Genomic DNA, 23,626 nt, shown 5'->3' on the forward strand with positions numbered 1-23,626 from the left:
GAAGGTCGATAAAGAACAGGTAGCCGAGGACGACGCCGCATCTAAACTGTGCAGTAAAAAGTTCGCTGACAACAGCAGGGGCGCCAAGGAGTCCGACATTCAACCTGGCGATAGGGTGGTCATTTCTATCCCGCAACGTAACAAACTGGACCCGTCCTTTTCGAGAGAGAGGTTTACCGTGCTAGCAAGGAAAGGGGCGAAAGTGGTCGTTAGGAGTGACTGCGGGGTTCAGCTGGCTCGAAACGTGCAGGACGTCAAGCGCGCACAAGATTTCAGCGTTGATAGCGAGTCTGTTGGGGTAAGACAGATGTTATGAACCAATTATGGTTTGGTTTTGTGATTAGTACAAATTTATTATACGCTTCTTCTATTTCACAGGACGACGCCGATGACACGCTGACGAATGTACCACTCGACGCGCGGGACCATAACTCGGAGACAGAACAGCAAGAGAATCGGCAGCCACCTGCGACCAACAATTCATCGGACGTTCGCAGGAACCTCGACGATTCGGAGGCGGCCCAGATCCCGATTACTTCCGGAGACGGTTCACCAACGAACAATACTGGAAGACCCAAGAGGAACATTCTAAGACCAAGCAAATACAAGGATATGTATCTGTACAACATTTTTCAGTAATGAGTAGGACTAAGCGAGGATGTAGTGGATGTGGTGAGAGAGAGAGAGAGAAAGAGAATAAGCGAGGAAAGAGAGAGAGAGAGAAAAAGCGAGAGAGAGAGAGAGAGCAAGAAATAAAAGAGAGTCTTAATAAACGGCAGTCGATTGCTTAATCTCAACCAGTAAAGTCGTGCGTTTTATTCCGTCCGGAAATGGACGAGGCTGGCCACCAGATCCACGACAGGCACGAAATCAAAAAGAACCTATTTTTGTGTTGAAGGTCAGATTTTGTAACAGGCCAGGTTTTGATGGTTCTAGACTAACTCGACCCTCCTGAGTCCAAAGTCCGAGTCCGGTCATCTAGCCGTATTCCTTAAGGGAAGTGAAATTTCAAGATGGCGGCTATACGGAAGATTCATAATATCCAAATAAGAAATAATGTCGAATAATTTAGGGTCGCTGAACACGAATTTGACCACCAAAATCGGCCACGGTGACCTAGGGGCGTGCAGTCCAATATGGCGATAAGAGCAAAATCATGAATTTTTGAACAACATGTAACAGGCTTGTGACCGATCAAATTCAAAATCAGCTGATTTGATGAGATCATTATTTTTGTTAAGTTTTTTTCTGGCTCAATCTTTAAATATTATAAGACGAGTTATGGGCATATTCACATTTTTCCACACACATTGTTTCGGAAGCACAATGGGCAACAAACGACACCTTACTGTAAATCATCTCAAAACCTTACATCGCAATGATGGCTTGTGGATAATGTTGCTGACGGGTGCTGTTGCACAAGCATTGGTGCCGATCTCAACCAGCTGGACCATTAAGTATCGTTTAGCTTGGTTAGCATTCAACAGTTTGCTGGAAGCCCAACATACAGGTTGTATCCGTCAAAATAGGACGGATCGATGTTTCGTAGGTTGGATGTATAATTTTTGCTTCAGGAAAGATTTGCAATAGTAGCTCGCACCTAGTAGATTGATTAAGGATAAGACGAAACAATTTTGGCAAATGTTCAAGGACTTGAACTTCAGGCGCGTTTTTTTATGGATGGTTTTTTTTTTTTCAACCTATTTACTTGAACCTTACCATGACATTGCATATCGATTTTCCAATTCAGTAGGGGAGAGTGGGGAGACTTGATCCCCTTTTTTTGTATCGTACATAACTCTGTCAATTTCTCACAAAACTATGAACTTTTTGCATGAATTGAAAGCTTAAACATTCAACTATGTTTGGCTGATAAGGGTATTTCATCAGATAAACTCTTCGAATCATGCCAAGCGTTTTAAAAAAATATTTTAAACCGGCATTTTCAAAATGTTGGGGGTAATTTGATCCCCCTTTCAACATTTTGAAGAAATCTTAAGCAAAATGTTTCTTATTCATCCAAACTTTTTATTTTCTATAAGTTACAGCAATTTTACATTAAACCTGTACGTTTGTGTTCAAAATATAACAAGTTTAGCATGCAAAATATTTAAAAACTTAAAATTTTCTTTTTTAGACCAAAATTGAGCATGTTTACAAAAGCTGGTTATTTTTGTTTACAAAACTTTTGAAAAATGGTTCAAACTGCAATAAGTTATGTACAACTATACTAAAGGAAACTATGTACGAAAACTCAGCCCAATTATTTAATCTTGAGGCTGATTCGAGTGACTGTAAAAATGCAGGGATCAAGTCTCCCTAAACGCACTTTTTTAAACAATTGATTGTAAAAATAGTATGACGATAAATTTAACGTCAAATTCGTAAGGGTTTTGGAGTTGATATGTTTATCAAACAATTCATGTATAAAAAATATTTTTTTGAATAATTTTTGAGTGTTTTCTATACTTATCAAAACAAAGAAAAAAGATCTCTTGGAAGTTTTTTGCAGCACTTTTTAGAAAAATGTGTGTAACTCAATCTAAACATTTTTTAATTTTTTTCTTTGTTTTCTACAATGAGTTTTAGTAAATTTCGCACAACTTTCTAGAACAAAGCTAATTGTTTTACCCACATGCTGACGAGATACAGGCTTGGGATCAAGTGTCCCCGGGGATCAAGTCTCCCCACTCTCCCCTAGTCTTATTGCTAGTCTAGTACACACTCTTCAATAGGGTGCACATTGTTTGGATGAAAAAATTTCGCTACTTTTTTGTGAAACTAATCAAAAGAACTCAACCCATTATGTTCTAAAATTTTTAAATTAATAACAAAGAAAAAACAAATCTAATTATTCGCTCTACAGCATGATTCCTACTCGTAACTAGGTGTCCGGAGGTTTGAAACGGTTGCACCAACCTAATCGATCTGACCAAACCAATATAGTTCGCCAAGCAAACCAGTTCAGTTGCTTCTGGCAGTGGTCCAACGGTTGGCTCTACTGGCACTGTCCACAGCCGGTAAGCCTTTCCCAGTCACACCTCTTGTGCAATACAAGCGCCATGTTTGCTTGAGGACACCCCACCGGCTTGTCTGTATGTTGGAAGCATGGTTGCCGGTTCAAACCCCCGTTTTGGCCAAAATTTGAATGCCGCTCTTCAGCAAAACTGTTTGCGTGCAGGCTAGGGTGACAAAATTGATTTTAGGGAGACCTCTTGGTTCAGTTTTCTAAGGCCACTTTAACAAAATTTCTTATTAACAAAATTTCTTATTTTTCTTGTCACCCTATCGAAGGCCTTTTTAATAGACTATCTACAATCACTTAACTTAGAAAACTGTACATAACAAAGGTATTTGAATTCGTGGAAAAGAATCTGGAATCTTCTGCATTGGAAAAGTACTTAAATAAGTGTGGATCAATCGGACCGCGCACTGGACTCACAATCCAGAGGTTGCTGGTTCGAATCCAGTGTCGGGCGTTCTAAAATTCTGTGTTTAAAAAATGGGTATCCGGCGCCGTCGCTCCGTGCCGTACTCAAACTCTTAGGAGCCCAGGGCGGCGAAGTCCATGTAGATAAAAAGGAAGACACTAGTGGTTGGTACTAGCAATAGTGGCCGACAGCTAAAAGGTCAACTTCGTTATGAGGTAAGCTTTTGAATATTTCAAAATCTATGCTAAATTAACGTTTCCATATCAAAGGTAAACAAACCACTATAAAGTAACCTATAACAACTCAGCAAGTTTTCTAAGTTGATTGCCAAAATAGTCAATACGGTGTTGTCAGAACATCCGTAGCAAACTGGGTCTGATGTTTAACTGACATCCTACAACCTTTTTGATTGCTTCCTTAAAAACTTAAGTTAAATGATTCTGATAGGCCATAAGTTACGTTCTTATCAAGTTAGCTGTTCTAAGCAACTTGTTCAGAAGTTGTTCAGAAAAAAAAGTACGTAACTTACAGCCATTCTTTACAATCAATTAGAAACCCAACAGAAGTATCTCTTTTTCCAAATCGACGTATTTGAACCTCTTTGTACGTCGCTTTTGGGGTTCCAAGAAAATCATAATTCACTTGTTAAATACTGTCACATGGAGCGAATCGAGATTACAGTTTGAAAAGGGACATCACGTTTTAGAAAAGTTAAAAGTTTAAAATTCGGAAATGTATGTACACATTTTGGTGATCTGTATCTGGTCTAACCGAAACCACTCAAAAAATTTCAAAATTATTGGCTGCAACATTTCTACAACAGTTGTTCCGATTTCCCCTCGTGTCCCGATTGGTCCCAGATGACGGTGCTGATTTTGACCAGAACTGAAATCGCAAAAACTATCCAAAAAGTAAAAATAGTAAACTACTTGTTTCTGAATAAAAAAATTAAGCAAAGTCGTACTACATGATCATAATGGTATTTTTTTTTCAAATTTACAGAAATCTACAGCATAAACATCTTATGAACATTGTGGTGTGGTCGAGCGTTTTAGCAGAATGCGTTACTATGAATACAAAGAGACGAGTTGTTCCTTTTAATTCCGCTATATATTTTAATATATTGACAGATACGTATTTCGTCTACTACTTGCAGACTTCATCAGTGTTCTGTTCTCGACTTATGATCTTATGTTATGAATAATCTTCTTAACTTGTCACGATAAAAAGCCTAAATAAGTGAAAGACCAAAATAAGGAAATCCAAAGTACCACTAAGTAGATCCCCATTAATTCGTGTCCACTTTGCATTGGAAATTGAGCGTTGTGTAGATTTTCTAACCCATGGAAATGATACCCGGTAGTAAATTACTAACATCTGCTACGCAGCTATCAACCACACATCCTTTCTTAGAACAAATACCATCTGGCAATCCGAGCACCCAAATCACTTCCCCTGGGACAATGAATCATCATCAGAAAGCTGTAATTTGTCCCTTTTGCCGGCATATCTGGGTTGGCAGGGTCATAACATTCACTTAGTTTCCTCTGGGTTCTAACGAGTTTTGACATTTTTCAGAACCACCTCGCAGACAAACAGTCTTACGCTGCTCTGCTGGTTGACGATTTGTCTTCCGGACTTCAAAATTGCGATTCCAACCTCCCCAACACAAGCGGCTGTGATGTGAGTTTCTTTATCTTTCTTTAGAATAAAAGCTCATCAGTATGCGGAGCCCAAATTCTAAATTTAGAAACGAGAAACGCGCAACACTCCCCAGACGATATTACCGTCGTACACGTGGAAACAGATGCTACCCTCACGTGGGGGAACGCTGTCAACGGTTGACGTCCTCTGGGCTTCTGCTGAGCTCTGCCAACGGTTGCCCAATTACCCTGCTCAAATTTCTGACGAGATTCTTCGCGGGGGCAAGTTTAAAATCTCCAAAGGCTGGGAGGCGAACCAAGTTCCCCGACCGGGCAAGCACGAACGCCCAGCCAATTTCCGTAGAGCTCGTCGCTATTGCCGACCGGCAGCGCCATGACAATAAGTTAGCCGGAAAAGCTCCACCGAGACGGAATGATTAATTGAGTTCAATGCATCATTGCGTGTCACACATGTGTGCGTGAGCGACCATGGTTCGAAAGTTGGGAAAGCTGGAAAATTTTGGAAAGCTTCTTCGGCAAGACAAGACAGGAGAGAACAGGAATGTTTGACTTTCGTTGATTCCTTGCGAGTGATTTTGGTTTGAGTTACGGTCATCGATCAATAGCGACTGGTGTTATTTCTAGAACCATGTGGGTGGATTGTGAACTGAATCGGTTTATTGATAACGAATGGCACATAATCTTCAATCTTCATACACATTTTGGAGGATAAAAAAAATGTCATGTAGATAGTCGAAATCTGCATTTTGGACTTTATGAAATGTTAGTAATGATGTTATTTTTTTTCTAGATCATCTTTTGAGGTTGAAAATAGAGCGATAGTTGCTCAAAGCAGTTTAAAATTGCAACATAATTAAAAAAATCAAAAAAGATTCTTATTTGAAAAATCTTTCAATATTTTCATTCAAAGTTCAGAGTAAGTTCAAGTGCCGAGAAAGTACTAAATTGCACCAGTCAACACAATTAAGTTCTTCCAGGAACAATGCGAAAACATTCAGTTCACTCTGGAAACAATCGCATAAAATGCAAAACAAAGCCAAGTGGCAGTGAAAAGCGCGACACCAGTACTTAAAAGTGGCAAATTTTTCACAGTTTCCATTTTTCCGAGTCAGAAAGGAAAATATCTGGCAGCGTGGCAACTCAAGGAATGCGAGTGGGGGAAGGGGGCACCATCAGCATAAGTCTTAATGTAAAGTACGCTCTAGGGGACGAACGAACGCGCAGGAGAGAAAAAAAAGCTCAAGAAGGATACCATTGTTCGACCGACGGCAAACTCTAAAGAGTGACTAACTAAAGCCACCGGGCCGGGTGTTTGATGTTGGGAAGTTCGCAGCAAGAGAGTTGTGCCGGAGTTTATGAGAGCAGGGATTTATGGGAAAACTTATTCGCGCACACCCCGCCGCCGCCAAGTTGGTAAATCATCCTGAAAAAGGTTGACTTTGAAAAATAGGGAGCTTTTTGCTTGGTACGGATACATTAAAGTTTACGAGCTTCAAGTACTGAAAATTGAGTGTCACAATATGTATTTGTTTTGCAAGTGAATTGTCAGCACGGTATTTATGCTTAATATAAACTGATTCATCTGGTTTATTCAGCAACTTGGAGTCAGTAACTGTTGAAGTCAGCATAATTCACTAAACAGCTTGTACAAATGTTGTTTGATTATTTTTCAAAAAAATAACGCAATTAAGTGGATAATGGATTTTCCAAAAAATGGTGCCGTTCTTGAGCTTTGATGTCTTCAGACGAGTTGTTGCAAATCGACGTCGTCGTGCTATATTGTCACACCCGCCATTTCGACGTTCCGAGAAAAAACACGTTTTAATGTTTGACCTTGAATTAACAAAAACTAGAGCACGCAATGTAACAAACACGTTTTGTTTGGCTGACCATTCTGTGCATTGTCCTAAAGTTTAAAGTTGGTTGCCGTAGTCCCGAGTTTTAATTACAAATGTTTACGGTAATCTAACTTGTACGTGCGTCAACCGCGTTCTGACCTGAAATCCCTTTGGCCAGTTGTCGCACTTACATCAATTTTCAGGAAGTGACAAGATAGCACGACGAGATTGAAACTTCTTTCATATATAAAGTGACAAAAATACACGGAATTTTTTCGGTTTTCATTGAATATCTCAGGATTGAAATCGATTTTTGGGGATCTGTGAAGGTCAAATGGTGAGGCATTGTAAGCTGCACAAAATGGCGTTCTTAACTCAATTTGGCCCAAAATGCACGTACGACAAGTTAGCACAACGGCGACGAAATGGAAATTAGGTTGGTTCACAATGAGGGTGTTTTTGAAAATTTTACTTTTCAGGAATATTTTTGAGAATTTGTTTGTCTTCTAGAAGGTTGTTCGGCTTGCCAATTACCCATCTTGGTCTTAGACACCAAATAAATCTCGCAATCTAGGTTAGGGTAGTCATCAATGAGACACTTTTAGTTTTAACTTTCATCGATATTTCATTTTTTTCATCAGCATGTTTTAATAATCTTTTTTTTGCATTTTCTTTCTTCTAATGTGTTATAACATTGACCAAATTTTTAGATCGATCTGACGTCTACAGTCAGAGTTATTCAACTGTCTCATTCCAGACGCACTTGGCAGGTACAATGAGACAGCTGAGCAATTCTCTACGAAATCGGTCTTTTTTCTTCAATTTTAATTTTTGTATTTTTTAATTCAACTGAAACTTTTTTGGTGCCTTCGGTATGCCCAAAGAAGCCATTTTGCATCATTAGTTAGTCCATATAATTTTCCATAAAAATTTGGCAGATGTCCATACAAAAATGATGTATGAAAATTCAAAAATCTGTATCTTTTGAAGGAATTTTTTGATCGATTTGGTGTCTTGGGCAAAGTTGTAGGTATGGATATGGACTACACTGGAAAAAAAATAATACACGGTAAAAAAAATTTGGTGATTTTTTTATTTAACTTTTTATCACTAAAACTTGATTTACAAAAAAACACTATTTTTAATTTTTTTTATTTTTTGATATGTTTTAGAGGACATAAAATGCCAACTTTTCAGAAATTTCCAAGTTGTGCAAAAAATCATTGACCGAGTTATGAATATTTTAATCAATACTGATTTTTTCAAAAAATCGAAATTTTGGTCGTAAAACTTTTTCAACTTCATTTTTCGATGTAAAATCAAATTTGCAATCAAAAAGTACTTCAGAGAAATTTTGATAAAGTGCACCGTTTTCAAGTTAAAGCCATATTTAAGTGACTTTTTTGAAAATAGTCGCATTTTTTTATTTTTTCAAATTAGTGCACATGTTTGCCCAGTTTTGAAAAAAATATTTTTGAAAAGCTGAGAAAATTCTCTATATTTTGCTTCTTCGGACTTTGTTGCTACGATCTTTAGTTGCTGAGATATTGCAATGCATAGGTTTAAAAACAGGAAAATTGATGTTTTCTAAGTCTCACCCAAACAACCCACCATTTTCTATTGTCAATATCTCAGCAACTAATGGTCCAATTTTCAATGTCAATATATGAAACATTTGTGAAATTTTCCGATCTTTTCGAAAAAAATATTTTCAAAATTTTCAAATGAAGACTAACATTTCAAAAAGACCAAACATTCAATGTTACGCCCTTTTGATATGTTAGTCTTTATTTAAAATTTTTGAAAATATTTTTTTCGAAAAGATCGGAAAATTTCACGAATGTTTCATACTTTAACATTGTAAATCGGACCATTAGTTGCTGAGATATCGACATTAGAAAATGGTGGGTTGTTTGGTTGAGACTTAAAAAACATCAGTTTTCCTGTTTTTAAACCTTTGCATGGCAATTTCTCAGCAACTAAGGGTCGTATCAACATAGTCCGAAAAAGCAAAATATAGAGAATTTTCTCAGCTTTTCAAAAATATTTTTTTCAAAAGTTGGCAAACATGTGCACTAATTTTAAAAAATGAAAAACTGCGACTATTTTCAAAAAAGTCATCTAAAAATGGATTTAACTTGAAAACGGTGCACTTTATCAAAATTTCACTAAAGTACTTTTTGATTGCAAATTTGATTTTACATCGAAAAATGAAGTTGAAAAAGTTTTACGACCAAAATTTCGATTTTTTGAAAAAATCAGTATTGATTAAAAAATTCATAACTCGGTCAATGATTTTTTGCACAACTTGGAAAATTCTGAAAAGTTGGCATTTTATGTCCTCTAAAACAAACCAAAAAATAAAAAAAAAATAAAAATAGTGTTTTTTTGTAAATCAAGTTTTAGTAATAAAAAGTTAAATAAAAAAATCACCAAATTTTTTTTACCGTGTATTATTTTTTTTTAGTGTAGTCCATATCCATACCTACAACTTTGCCGAAGACACCAAATCGATCAAAAAATTCCTTCAAAAGATACAGATATTTGAATTTTCATACATCATTTTTGTATGGACAGCTGCCAAATTTGTATGGAAAATTATATGGACAAACTAATGATGCAAAATGGCTTCTTTGGGCATACCGAAGGCACCAAAAAAGTTTCAGTTGGATTAAAAAATACAAAAAAAAATCGATTGACCGAAATCCTAGAGAACTGCTCAGCTGGGGAACAATGAGACGCTCTACGAAAATCTATACTTTTCTAGTTAAACATCATGTTTTTATATTGTTCCATTGCAGGTGATTTACTTTGAACATTTTCAAGCAATTTTGTCATCTTGAAACTTCAATTAACGAAAATTATACTAAAAAGTATTAAAATTTTGTAAAATCCATATATTTATCTCAAATAACTTTATATTTTTGGTTAAATGAAGTTCAAACTCAATAAATATGCCAAAAATCACTTCCAATTCATGTTTTGAAAGATTTCCATAGATTTTGAAAAGTTTAATGAACAACAGTAGTTGCCCCGGCCCATCTTCGATTTGCGTGAAACTTTGTACTAAGGGGTAACTTTTGTTCCTGATCACGAATCCAAGCTCCATTTTTGATACCTCGTGATGGAGGGGCGGTACGACCCCTTCAATTTATGAACATGCGAAAAAGACGTGTTTTTTTTTAAATAATTTGCAGCCTGAAATGGTGACGATTTGGAAATTTGTTGGCAAAGGGACTGTTGTGGAAAATTCGACGTCAGATTTGATGGCATACTCAGTTCCGGAAACACGTATTTTTTTCATAAAAAAAAATACATTAAAAAATATTAAAATTATTAAATTTTCGTTACTCGATTATAAAAATAAATTGGGATTTGTCATGTTATGGGAGATTTATTTATCTTTATTTTTATTTTTTCGAATGTTCAAAAATAGAAGGGGTCGTACAGCCCATCCGTCACGGGATATCAAAAATTAGAGCTCGGATTCGTGATCAGGAACAAAAATTACCCCTTAGAATAAAGTTTCACGCAAATCGAAAAGAGGTCGGGGCAACTTTTCCGGTTTCGTGTGAGTTGGTGTAGAATTACCATTAGAGAAAAATAAGACTGGGGAATTTTAGAGCTCTGAAAAATTAACTTTTTTGTTTTTTAAAGTCAATCTGGACTTTACAGTCAAAAGTTAGCCATTTTAAGGTAAAAAAAGATGCAATTTTAAAACATACGTAGGCTTTATCCATAAAGTACGTCACGATAAAATCAGCCAAAATTCTCCCCCCCTCCCCCCCTTTGTCACGCTTTTCCTATACTTATAACATGCAATGTCACACTTGCTCAGACCCCCCTCCCCCCCTAGAGCGTGACATACTTTATGGATGACGCCATACAGTGGACTCTCTGGCTGTCGATCTTCTCGATATCAATATTGCTCCAGCTGTCAAAAAAAATTTCAGTCCCTTCAAATAGATTCGAAAAAACGCAGGTCAAAGTTTAAGCGCCAAGTTCTATTTGAAAGGGAAGATCTAGGTATACAAACGCTGGAAAAATCTTAGGTTAATTTTCTTCATTTGAAAATGTCTTATTTTCAAAGGAAACTTGTATGGGACAACCCCAAACGAAATTCGAAAATTATCCAATTCGAAGATTTACATGTAAGCCAAATTGTCAAAATATCGGGTATTCGGCGCCATCGCTCCGTGCCATGCTTTCATAAACTTAGGAGCCCAGAGTGGTGAAGTCCTTGTAGATAAAAAGGAAGCCACTAGTGGTTTGTACAAGCAATGGTGGCCGACAGCTAAGAAGTCAACTTCGTTGTCAAAATATCGATTAATAATCATATTTTGGGATTTTCGAGGGTTTAAACGATAGTTTTCAACCAAGCAAAAGTTTCTTCTTTCCATTGGCAACAACTCTTCTGAAGACACCAAAGCTCTATAACGGCACCATTTTTCGGACAATCCAATTTTGCGATCTGGACCATTGTGGCATGGGGCAATTCTCTACGAAATCGGACGATTTCGTGCTTATTTATTTTGTGTATTTTTTTTTTATTTGGCTCAAACTTTTTGGGGGCCTTCCCTATGACCAAAGAAGCAATTCATTTTGTGTCACCCATACAAGGCTCCATACAATTTTGGCAGCTGTCCATACGTAAAAATTCGAAAATCTGTTTCTTTTGAAAAAAAATACAGATTGGTTTGGCGTCTTCTTCAAAGTTTAAGGTATTGATGAGGACGATTCAGAAAAAAAATTGGGCGGTTTAAAAGAATATTCTGAGCTGGTATGAGTTAAAAATGAAAGAACTTTAGGTTCTTCAATATCTCAACCTCTATAACCTGCCACAAAAACAAGCAAATTGAAACAGTTGATGTAAATCCAAATGCAAGAAAAGTTCCCCATGCACAACCCCCATGTGGCCATGTCCGTGTGGTTTTCCGTACAACCCGCAGCGTTGATTGATTTTCTACCTGGCAGGAGGGATGATGCAGGACTGGACCCTGTGATGAGAACTCCAACCAATTTGTTCCGGTTTGCACCTCTGGACCACATTCCATGCCACTTGCCAGGGCAGTCATCATCAGAGCAGTAATACACTCGACCTCAGAGTATGGTTTTTTCTTTGATCTACATGTTTTCATGTGTATTTAATTCAGTTTCTGTCGCAGGTATTTTTTTATTTTTTGCTGCCAGTTTTACATTTTTTCCTTGCACTCCGCCACTCTCCGTTTATCGCGGGTGGGTAATATACATATCGGGGATTTTTGCTTTTTTTTTTTGTTTCGTAAAATAATCCAACAAACACAACGCAGTCAATCGTGCATGAATTTTAACTTTATGTTATCAGCTGCTCAACGTACCGGATAAAGCAGTGGCGATTCCCAGAAGCTTGTTCATTAAATTTGTATTCGCCGGAAATTCCAGTTCAGACAATTGAATCCAACCTGTCAGGCAATAAATTCGTAACGTCGTTCTTAAAATATCTTTTTGATCCTTAATTTAACCAACAGAAATGAGTTCAATGCGAGCTGGAAAATATTCGTCATTTTATTTAAATTTGCCTATTTTTTGTTACTGTGCTATCGTAGAGAAAATACTTAACTGCTTCTAAACTGTAAATAGACAATACTCAACCATTTCTTCATTAAATAGGTTTCATTATACTTTCTTGTAGTAAGTTGCACCGATCGTTTCCCTTCGCGAAAAGATTTTCGTCTTTTTAAGGTTTAAGATAAATAAATAGTGTACGTGTCGTTTACCTCGTCTTTTCTTAATAAGTGTATAGATAGTAAAATAAATTGCACGATTTCTGACTTTTTTGCTTTGTTATAAAAACCTTGGTTGCATTTTTCTCTCTGTCTAACTTTGATTCTGTTTAGTTTCACTTTTGTGTTGCATTTTTGTGTGCACCAATGATGGCAATGATATCGAGTTCGGGGAAAAGGGTTTCCCACGTAACGTTTTCTGTTCTAACTTGTTCCACTTTCTGGATGATGGTTTTTTGCTATTTCTTCGCTTAGGTCGACACACACGTCTCGCTGTGATATTTTGTACATAAAATATATTGACATTTAATTCAGTTTGCGTCATTTTCTTTGTTTCGTTTTTTTGTTTTCTTGTATGCTCTCTTTGGGATGCTTTGCATTCTATGTTTGGTTGGGGGTTACTTAAAGTGTTAATATTTTGCTAAGGTTTCACTACTGCTTTGCTTACTTTTCCATATACTGACTGACTCTATAGAAGTGTGTTTTGTTTTGCTTAGATTGTTCGTGTTTTTCAAGAGTTTGGTTTTGTGTTTGTTTTTTCGCGTTCAAATTTGTGTATTTTTTATTTCTGACAATTTTTCTACTAGATAGCTGTGTTGTGTGTATTGGTTAATCCTTCCTTTGAGTCATCGAGAAAATTCTACTAACGAGTATAGCTATTTATTCATCTACAGTAGTTTTGTTTGCTTCAACGAGATGATTGTATCATGTATTTCGTATTTTTATCATTAGGCCAGGAATGGTTTGTAGAGAAGCTTCTGGATAATGTAATAAAAAGCTGCACAACGAAAAATAATTAAAATATGAAAAAAGCATTTCTGGCCAAATTATTTTTGAATCAAGACTTTCCAAACAACCATTTTAATTTGAGTTGTGGTTTGAAAGAGCCAATAATGATTTATACTATTGACCAGTACAGTAATTTGAGTAATCCAAACGTTTTAAACTTATCAATTTTTGCATTTTCTTACATGGAGACATTATTCCAGACTATTTTCAAATCGAACATGTGTATTTTATTTAAATCAGAAATAGTTATTGAGAATTCCAAACTTACAATAACTGCAATTTTAGTTTATTGGGAAAATTCACATAAATAGTTTGTGTAAATTATTTTGTTAACTCTTAATAAAATACTCATTAATTTGTGAGAAGTAAATGAAATGTTAAGATTTTATTAAAAGTTCATAAGCAAAAGTTTTTTTTTAATATGTAAATAGTTATGTTACAAGCATGACGAGAAAGACAAAGTTTATTGTTAATAAAATAAACATACAAAAAGTCCGTTCATGAAATATCTGTGAAATCTTTACTGTGGGTGATTATTATATTGACAGGTAGTCGCGTGTGTGATATCTAGTAACACATTCTATCTTTTTAAAGCAAACATGTCACAAAATATCACACAAGCGACGAGATGTTAGTACTGAGTAATTCTCGCTGAAAGTGGACCACTATTTACACAAGGTGCTCAAAAATCAAAAGCAATGTACTTTTCCAATAGCCCCCACCAAGTTATGAATGAAACCATGTTTGGTTGGTTGAATTAGTCCTCACCTCGGCGCCACGAAGCTAAAACATTTTTTTAATTGGTAATTTTTTGACTTAGGCGCGTCTACAAAATTGCTAATAACTTTGCAAAACTTCAACGAACCCTTGATGTTTAGGGGTGTTTTGGAAAGGAAATGAGCAGAGCTTTCGAATGCACTTGTCAGAAAAATACCCTTCCATACATTTTTTAGCCATAAAACAATAATGTATTTTTAAAAGTCATTTTTGAAGGCCGGCGCCCCGCTTTATCGAAAAACTGACAAATCCATTCGAAAGCTGAGACGATTTCACATAAAGGACCAATAAATCTAAGGTGTATGTTCCTCCTATCTTTTTTAATCTTATTTTGATTCTGAGAGCGCAGCGCTCCGTTCGTATTTCGGGCGCCCAAAATGTTGCATTAGCTTGCCCCAATTTAAGGTTTTGTCAAACAATATAGGTGCTCACTTTTTAAATGATAGTTTATTATCCAAGGATCAAGATGCACTATCGATAATTGACCAATATTTAAGGTTTTGGGTTCTGCCAGGCAATTTAATGTCGAAAAGTTGTTTTTGTTTACTTTTTTTGTTGTTAAATGCTTATTTACAATTGGGTGGACATTTTTACAGTAAAACTAATGAATTTAGCTCGAGGAGAAAACGTAATTTCGATACTCCAACGCAAAGATATTTCCCAGAATTAACCAGCACGAACTATTATTTACATGCGGCATATGTTTTGGAACCCAAAGTATGGTTTCTTATAGTTATTTAGGTCGCTGAATTCGGATTTGCAATCAAATTTCAGATAAACAGTGAACAGTGATATTTGAGCCACGCCTAAATGTTATTTGCATGTAGTGAAAATGGTTGGGAGCGATTTTTCTATTCCTTGCAAAGTTATGGAAATCGTCATTAATTAATGACTGACGTATACAATCGTTCCACAAAATCATAAAAAAATCCTTAAAAATCTAAAGCTTTCATTTATTTTTAAGTTTACATTGAAACCAGCCAAATCACAAAACGAGGTTTTCTGACATTCTCAAAACAATCAGAACTTGAAAAAAACATTCTTCATAAAAAAATCCGTGAGTAAAATATCAATTAAAGGTGAGCAAAAGATAAAATATGACCGAATTCACTAGCGATTAAAATTACAGCATATTACCGCAAATAACTTTTGGGTGTGGCTCGAAATTTCACTGTTTAGGCTAGTATGGAGATCGGAAGGAAAGGGGTCAAGAAACAGCTTTACGAACAGCAGAACAAAGGAGAGGGAGCGTTTCCTTGGGGCTTTTATTCACCCTCTCTGGCTTGCTTTCGCTGCAGCTGCTGCCCATTTGAATTTTTTCTTGACCGATTCCTTCCGAAGTGCATACACCGCTTTTATCTGAAATTTGATTGCAGATCCGAACTCAGCTACCTAAATAACTGTAAAAAAACATACTTTGGCTTGCAAAACATATGCCGCATGTAAATAATAGGCCGTGCTTGTTAATTCTGGGAAATTTGTAAAATTGGCACTATTTTCTCACTAAAACTCAAATATCTTTGCGTTGGAGTATCGAAATTACGTTTTCTCCTCGAGAAAAATGTTCGTGGTGCAATTTCCTACATGCTACATTCATTAGTTTTACTGTAAAAATGTCCACCCAATTGTAAATAAGCATTTAACAACAACAAAAGTAAACAAAAACAACTTTTCGACATTAAATTGCCTGGCAGAACCCAAAACCTTAAATATTGGTCAATTATCGATAGTGCATCTTGATCCTTGGATAATAAACTATCATTTAAAAAGTGAGCACCTATATTGTTTGACAAAACCTTAAATTGGGGCAAGCTAATGCAACATTTTGGGCGCCCGAAATACGAACGGAGCGCTGCGCTCTCAGAATCAAAATAAGATTAAAAAAGATAGGAGGAACATACACCTTAGATTTATTGGTCCTTTATGTGAAATCGTCTCAGCTTTCGAATGAAATTGTCAGTTTTTCGATAAAGCGGGGCGCCGGCCTTCAAAAATGACTTTTAAAAATACATTATTGTTTTATGGCTAAAAAATGTATGGAAGGGTATTTTTCTGACAAGTGCATTCGAAAGCTCTGCTCATTTCCTTTCCAAAACACCCCTAAACATCAAGGGTTCGTTGAAGTTTTGCAAAGTTATTAGCAATTTTGTAGACGCGCCTAAGTCAAAAAATTACCAATTAAAAAAAATGTTTTAGCTTCGTGGCGCCGAGGTGAGGACTAATTCAACCAACCAAACATGGTTTCATTCATAACTTGGTGGGGGCTATTGGAAAAGTACATTGCTTTTGATTTTTGAGCACCTTGTGTAAATAGTGGTCCACTTTCAGCGAGAATTACTCTACTTTTACGAAAAAAAAAACACATCAATCTCGAATTTAGAAAATGGCCAAAGAAGAGAATAGTAGGTACTAAATAGAAAAGATGTACGGTAAAAAATGTTCGAGAATTTGTTCCTGGTGACTCATTAGTTTTTTAAAAGCCGGTTCGGTCGGATTTGACTTTGGCGTTCAATGATAAATAGCTCAGTCAAAAGTTACCAAACTAGTGTTACACATGTTTTAATAGGTTGTTTAAATAGTTCAAATCATCACTTTTAAAGAATTAACTTCCTCCTAACTTGTATTTTTTATTTAGCAAAAACAAAATCTTCAAACTATCAAATGCACTACGAATTACTGACCCAAAAATGTTACTTAAACCACCTCAGTGATTGGTGCCTTCATCCTAAAATCAATTAAAAAGGATTTTATTTTGTATTCAATTGCGCCTGAATACATGCAAACAAAGTTTAGGTTAACGAGGCTGATTCCATAAGGCGTCATCCATAAAGTATGTCACGCCAAAATCAGCCATTCTTCCGGACTTTGGTCAAAATCGTTTTAATAGCAAAACTTGTGAAGTACTTAAATAAACTTTATAATTTTCAAAAGTGACTAATGGGACTCCACGACCGAGAGAAATGAGTTCAAAACAGACAAAATCGGTTCAGCTAGTCTCGAGATAATCTAGTGCAATTATTTTGATCAGCATTCCACCACACACGCAGACATTTGCTCAGAATTTGATTCTGAGTCGATATGTATACGTGAAGCTGGGTCTTAGAGGTCAAATCAAGAAATTTATTTTTCGAGTAAAGTTATAGAAGATAAAAAACAATTTTCAAATTGAAGGAAAAAAAGGAAATATAACAATCTATTGCAAGAATTGCCCATTGAAATTGTCAACTTCTTTTTCTTCTTTTTTTCAACTTGTTTTAGTCATTTAGTACTTTTGTACTGTCGAAAACATTTTTTGGAAGTTTAAATTTGATGCAAGGTAAGAATAAAAATCTACTTTACAATTGACCAAAAAGTTTTCAAATTTACCAGAACGCACCCTCACAGAAACGCACCTCCACAAACCCTCGCGCCGCTTTTTTAACACTAATCAGGTGAGAAATTATTAATTTAATAACTTTCACCGCGGTTTATACCAACAACTCACATTACACACTAAAAATGAGCCTTTTTCAGTCACATTCGCCACTGCCGTTGCTGCTGCTGGTCAGTGCTTGTTTTATCTAGGTTTATAGTTTAGTTTAGTTTATACTAGGTTCCTAAGCTGTTCTACAACGTTTAACGCTATATTAGTGATTCCATCCTTGCTTCTGTGAGTTCAGAACTAGAGAAGGGTTGTGTTGTTGTTGTTGATGGTGGTGGTGGTGGTTGGTGGTGCAAATCACGTGGTGGTGCACTGATTGTATTGTTGTGCTGGTTGTGGTGGGGTTGGGGGCAGCCGTTGCGGTTATTTCAGAGGAAGCTCTCCCGGGCCGTGTGCTGGCCCTCGTTGTCCAGGACGAAGCGCTGCGAGCCGGGTTCGCCGTACTGGCTGTGGTAAAAGTCCTCCCGCATCAGGATGTTCAGGTTGGAGCAGCGGAAGTACAGGATCTCCTGGAAGGGCTTTCGGAAGTCGCGATTTAGAGTGGCGTAGATGATGGGGTTCAGGAGGGAGTTGGCGTAGCCTAGCCAGAGGAAGAAGGACGATAGAGTTGGGTAGTCGTCGTCCATGAGGGGTCGGACAAGGGCTAGGATGAAGAAGGGCAGCCAGCAGATGGTGAACGCGGACATGATGATGCCAAGAGTGGTGGAGGCTTTGCGTTCCTTGGCCAGTTGGAAGCGAAGCTTTTTCTGGTGGGGCGATCCCGACGAGTTGACGACCGGTTCGGGGGGTTTGAGCATCGCCTGGTTCTTGTCTACTGCGAGGGAGTTTTCCAGTCTTGTTTGGGCCCGTTTTTCGTCCTTGACTATTCGTCGGGCGGCTCGGAATATCTGATAGTATACAAAAAGCATCACCGCCAGGGGGATGTAGAAGGACCCCAGGGTGGCGTAAATTTGATAACCTACGTCTTCGCAGACCGCACAAAATGGCCGCTGATCGTCACCTTCGCCGATTGTGTGCTTGTTGCCAAGGATGAGCAGGGGTGGTAACGAGATACAGGCGGCCGCCAGCCAAACCAACGCCACGCACAGCATCATCCTCCGGGGAGTGCGTTTGACGCCGTACTCCAGCGGTTTCGTAATCGCCCAGTACCGGTCGACCGAGATCGCACACAAGTTCAGGATCGAGGCCGTGCACGACAGCACGTCGAACGAAACCCAAATATCACAGAAAACTCGCCCAAAGTTCCACTCACCGAGCACCTCGTACATGAGCGCCGGAGGCATCACCAGGCAGGCCACGCAAAGGTCAGACACCGCCAGGGACACCAGCAGGTAGTTGCATGGCCGACGCAACTTCCGCACCAAGCAAACGGCCACGCACACCAAAATGTTGCCCACGATCGTTCCGAATATCACAGCTAGCAGCACGATACAGATGATCACCTTCCGGATCGTGTCGATCTCCGGCTCATGCTCGAGCACCTTGCCGGCGAGGGTCGACCCGATGATAGATCCGGCAGTGGTAGTCGTACTGGTGGCCGCCGCCGCTACCACACTGAGTGCGTCCGATGCTGAGTCGTTGCCACCACCAACACCAACACCACCACCACCGACGACCCCCAGCGTCTGGTTCAGCGTCAACAGGGCGAACGGAGCCGCCGCGGCCGTACTCTCGTGCAAACCTTCACCAATCCTGATCGTGACCGCCGACACGTACAACTTGGGAATGTCGCGTTGCTGCTGCGTCTGCTGAAGATTACTTCCAACGGTGAGTTCATTGACGAGTCGCGTCAGTTCAAGCACGTCCATATAAGGACCAGCGCACGGGCTCTCAACGCCGTCGTACCGTGCAATTACTGTTCGGGTGACCTGCCACTAGCTTCTACAAAACTACTACCAACTGTTCGTTCACCTTTAATCTTCATCGTCTTTGATCTACGCCGTCCCACAACCACACACAACGTCCCCACAACACCGCGTACCCTTCGTCATCTTCACACTAGCCACCCTTTTATGCAAAAGTTTTCCAAACTTAATTACACCTCACTGCCGATGGCGGGGGATGGGTGATTGATCAAACCTCCGACGGCAGGACTTTTATTACGACCGCCGCAGCATCCTTTCCGGAACACTCTGCACCGCCACCACGACGAGGCAGGTCCCATCCGTCGGTTGGGATCGGTTTTATAATAATTGATTACAACCCAGGGGGAGACTAAAGGATATCCAAGTCGCAGGTGACAACGCGGGCCTCTCTTATGTGATATCAAAACGACCTTCAGCGCGAGGGGCGGGTGGTTCTGGGGGAGCGCGGAAGCTTTAAGCTGTCACGGCCGAAATGAGATGGGTTGGCAGCGGGCTGGTGCTAGATTGATTACTGCCGTCAGGTCTAGAAGAAAAAAGAGAGAGAAAAATAAAAAGGAGTGATTAAATGAAATATTGAAAAACTCTTGTTTAGTTTCAAAAAAGAACAGGTGATCGTAATGCGATAAAAGATTACATTGATTTGCCAAAACAGATTTTAAGATTGGATTCAACACAGTTTAAGGCAGGGGTGCTCAAAGTTTTTGAAGGCCGGGCCAAATTTGAAGCTCAAATGAGCTTGCGGGCCAAATTTACAAAAAAAAGGTTGTTAAAAAAATAAATTACGTTATTTTAATGTAAAAGATTACATTTCTGTAATGTCTTTTCAAAATAATAGAAACCACAAAATAACGAGTTACTATCGGTATTGTTGTTTCTGGTATTTGAAAAAAAAAGTTCTTAGCTGAATGTACTTGTGTTTTCAAAAAAAAAATAAAGTTTTGTTTTAATATTTCGAAAATTGTGGTGACATTACATGTTGAACAATTCTTCTATAAGTTAAGTGTGGCTAATGAACAATCGTTGAGATCCAGAATTTGAACATTTCAATGAAAAACAACTTTTAGAAAATGTTTTAAGCTTCCGTATAGTTAACCTGCAATCATTTTTTTCAAAAAAAAGCGAATCAACATTTATTTATTTAATCGAAAATTCACTAAAATTCAAATTATTTTTAATAAACCCAAACATGCTCAAATGATTTTAAATGCAAAGGAATGCATATTTAATTAATTTCAGCTAAATGCACTTAAATTTCTTTTTTTTCAAGTTTTTTGAAAATACATTTATGCTCCTGGTTTTTTGAGTCAATTTTTTAATAATGGTGGAGGGTGGGTTGATCGACGAAAGCTTTGTAAAATATTTGCTGCAAACTTGTCTGTCTGCTTGTCTGCCTGAATCAGTTGATAGTCAATCAGATTCGTTATCTAACTGTAATGAGCTCGAATCCCTAAGGAAGTGCAATGTAAGTTTGAGGGTGACTTGTAAATTAATAAAGAAAACTTTTATTTTTGCAACTATTACAGAATTCTACCTAAGTCAAACTTAAACGTTTTTTTGATATTTCTAAAAATGTTTGATGAAAGTTTTGACGATATTTACTAGTTTCACTCATATTGAAACGTGTGAAATTGTTTTAATTATAAAATATTTTGAACAAATTATTTGTATCCTTAAGTGGGGATCAAAATATTGATAAACCATAAGTTTCTTTTTATTAACAAAAAAATAAAAAAGATTAGCATATAAAAACTTAAAATAAACCATAATTTTGAAAAAGTATAAAATCACTTTACAAGTGGTCAACGGGCCATTTTACATGATCATTAAAAATGGGTCCGCGGGCCACAAAATATCACATCGCGGGCCACGTTTGGCCTGCGGGCCATACTTTGGGCACCCCTGGTTTAAGGCTTCTAATAGTAGTTTATGCAACAAGTTGCAAAAAGATGATTTTTTCAGCACGAGTCGTACATTTATCCAACGAGGTTCACCGAGTTAGATAAATACGACGAGTGCTGAAAAAAAAACAAGTTTTGCAACGAGTTCCATAAAACATTTTTTGCAATTCAAAAAAACACCCTTTGAATGGAATTATAAGTCAAATGTTCATGTATTTTGTCTCTTAACCGTTTAAATAAAAAAAATGATGAAAAGTATTACTTTTCGAAACAAGTGCTGAAAAAAAACAAGTGCTCGCATCGACCTCACCAATCTGAAAATTTCAAGGGTTGTTTACATATAAAACTAGCATCTGGCCAAAATATGAGCACTCTTGGTCAACGGGAAGTGGGGCAAATCGGGACACAAAGTTTGAAGGTTCAAAAACGTCAAAAATCTTAGAAAGGCAAAATTCATTTAATTTCAAAATTAAAAATGCATCTGAAAGGGCTTAAAAAAAGCAACAAAATACGGGGTGAAGTCACTTTTTTTTATTGATTTTTTGGTTGTACATTTTTGCTTGGGAGACCTCTTTGATCAAATTTTCCGGTGATAATTTTATCATATTCGTGCTCCTGAGACAATTTCACAATAGAAACATGCATAAAAATGTTTATTTTCATCCATTTAAACCCTTCAAAAAATAAAGATTAAAAAAATCTTCGATTCACATGTATTCAAAACCAAGTTCGTTTCCAAGGATGCTAAATGTCACCAGAATTAGGCAGCTTCTTAATTTTTTTAAACTTTATTTTTTAAAGGGTTGAAATGGGTGAAAATAAACATTTCTATGTATGTTTCTATTGTGAAATTGTCTCAGGAACGCGAATATGATAAAATTATCACCGGAAAATTTGATCTAAGGGGTCGAGCAAAAATCTACAACCAAAAAAATCACTAAAAGAAAAAGTGTCTATTTAATATGTTAAACTGCCTTACCCAAAGCGTTCTCAGTCTCAGATGGTAGTCTCAGTTGTCTCCTACAAGTTGTAGGTCGAACCGAGTTGATATCTGGATGGAACACTTTTTTATTTGAGTTTGAAAATTGTGCTATATTTTCACTACAATGCCAATTACTCGCTTTATATTTAACCGTTTCGAAGGTTATTTTTGCATTTTTTTTTCCTTCTCTGTCTAATTCGTTCTCCTTAGTACCAGTAAACTCTCTCCCCATTTTGAACAAATCAGCTGTTGAAAGGTAATCCATATCTCAGCTCAGGATAACAACTGCACAAATGTTATTGTAAAAGCAACCTTATAAAATGAAATGAAATATTTAACCAATTGGGATGCATTTTGGATTTTGAAATTTTATTGAATTTTGCCTAAGTTACAGCCTTTTTAATATTTTTGACGTTATTGAATCTTCAAACTTTGTGTCCCGATTTGCCCCACTTCCCGTTGACCAAGAGTGCTCATATTTTGGCTAGATGCTAATTTAAATGTACAAACAATCCCTGAAATTTTCAGGCAGATTGGTGAGGTCCAAACGACGTCCCATACAAAGGGTGGCTATTCGTTGACTCGCTCTTAAATAGCCCGAAATAATATTATATTATCGTATTTTTAAGCACCTAAATCAGCAAAAAAAGCACCTCAAAAGCACCGAAAAAACCCGAATTATCTAATTTTTGAAAAAAGAAGAGTACGCATTTTTTTTTCGGCTCAAAAAGAGTACATTTACTCTTAAAAGAGTACGTCTGGTAACACTACATGCTCGCTAATTCGAACGTATTCGAATTAAAAAGCACTCAACCGTCAAAACCAGTTGTCAAACTGATGTTGACGTTTCAACATAATTGTTCAACAATTTCCGAACACGTGGTTTCAGGCGTCTGACGGCCGTCAGTCGTTCCAAAGAGCGAATTTGGGTTCGCTCATTCGAATGCAGTTCCATTCGAATTAGCGAATTCGTTCTGTATCAAACTGCCACAGCAATTGAATCTACTCGTAATCCTCACCCCATCTAGAAACCTGTAGTGACGTGAAACCAACAAAAATAATCATATAAATTATGCAAAAAACCTTTTTCCGCAAAAAAAAGCAATTTTAAATTCCACACCTCCTTGCAGAAACGGTTTTACTGCTTCTGCAAACCAGAAAAACACAGTAATAAACATTCCTGGCTAAAAAGCTCCGTA

The 23,626-nt window shown here is 37.4% G+C and overlaps 1 protein-coding gene across 3 annotated transcripts in view; it reads right to left on the reverse strand.

The window, feature by feature from the left end:
* Positions 1–16,741: 16,741 nt before the first annotated feature.
* Positions 16,742–23,626, reverse strand: part of LOC120422024 (5-hydroxytryptamine receptor 1-like) — a 105,487-nt gene continuing 98,602 nt past the window's right edge. For all 3 annotated transcript variants that reach the window (XM_039585347.2, XM_039585346.2, XM_052706269.1), the window contains one exon: positions 16,742–20,070. In XM_039585347.2, coding sequence (XP_039441281.1) covers positions 18,051–19,490 — 1,440 coding nt within the window. In that variant the 5' untranslated portion in view covers positions 19,491–20,070 and the 3' untranslated portion in view covers positions 16,742–18,050. The remainder of the gene's footprint in view (positions 20,071–23,626) is intronic.

Source organism: Culex pipiens, chromosome 1, assembly GCF_016801865.2.
Source record: "Culex pipiens pallens isolate TS chromosome 1, TS_CPP_V2, whole genome shotgun sequence".
Classification (NCBI taxonomy): domain Eukaryota; kingdom Metazoa; phylum Arthropoda; class Insecta; order Diptera; family Culicidae; genus Culex; species Culex pipiens.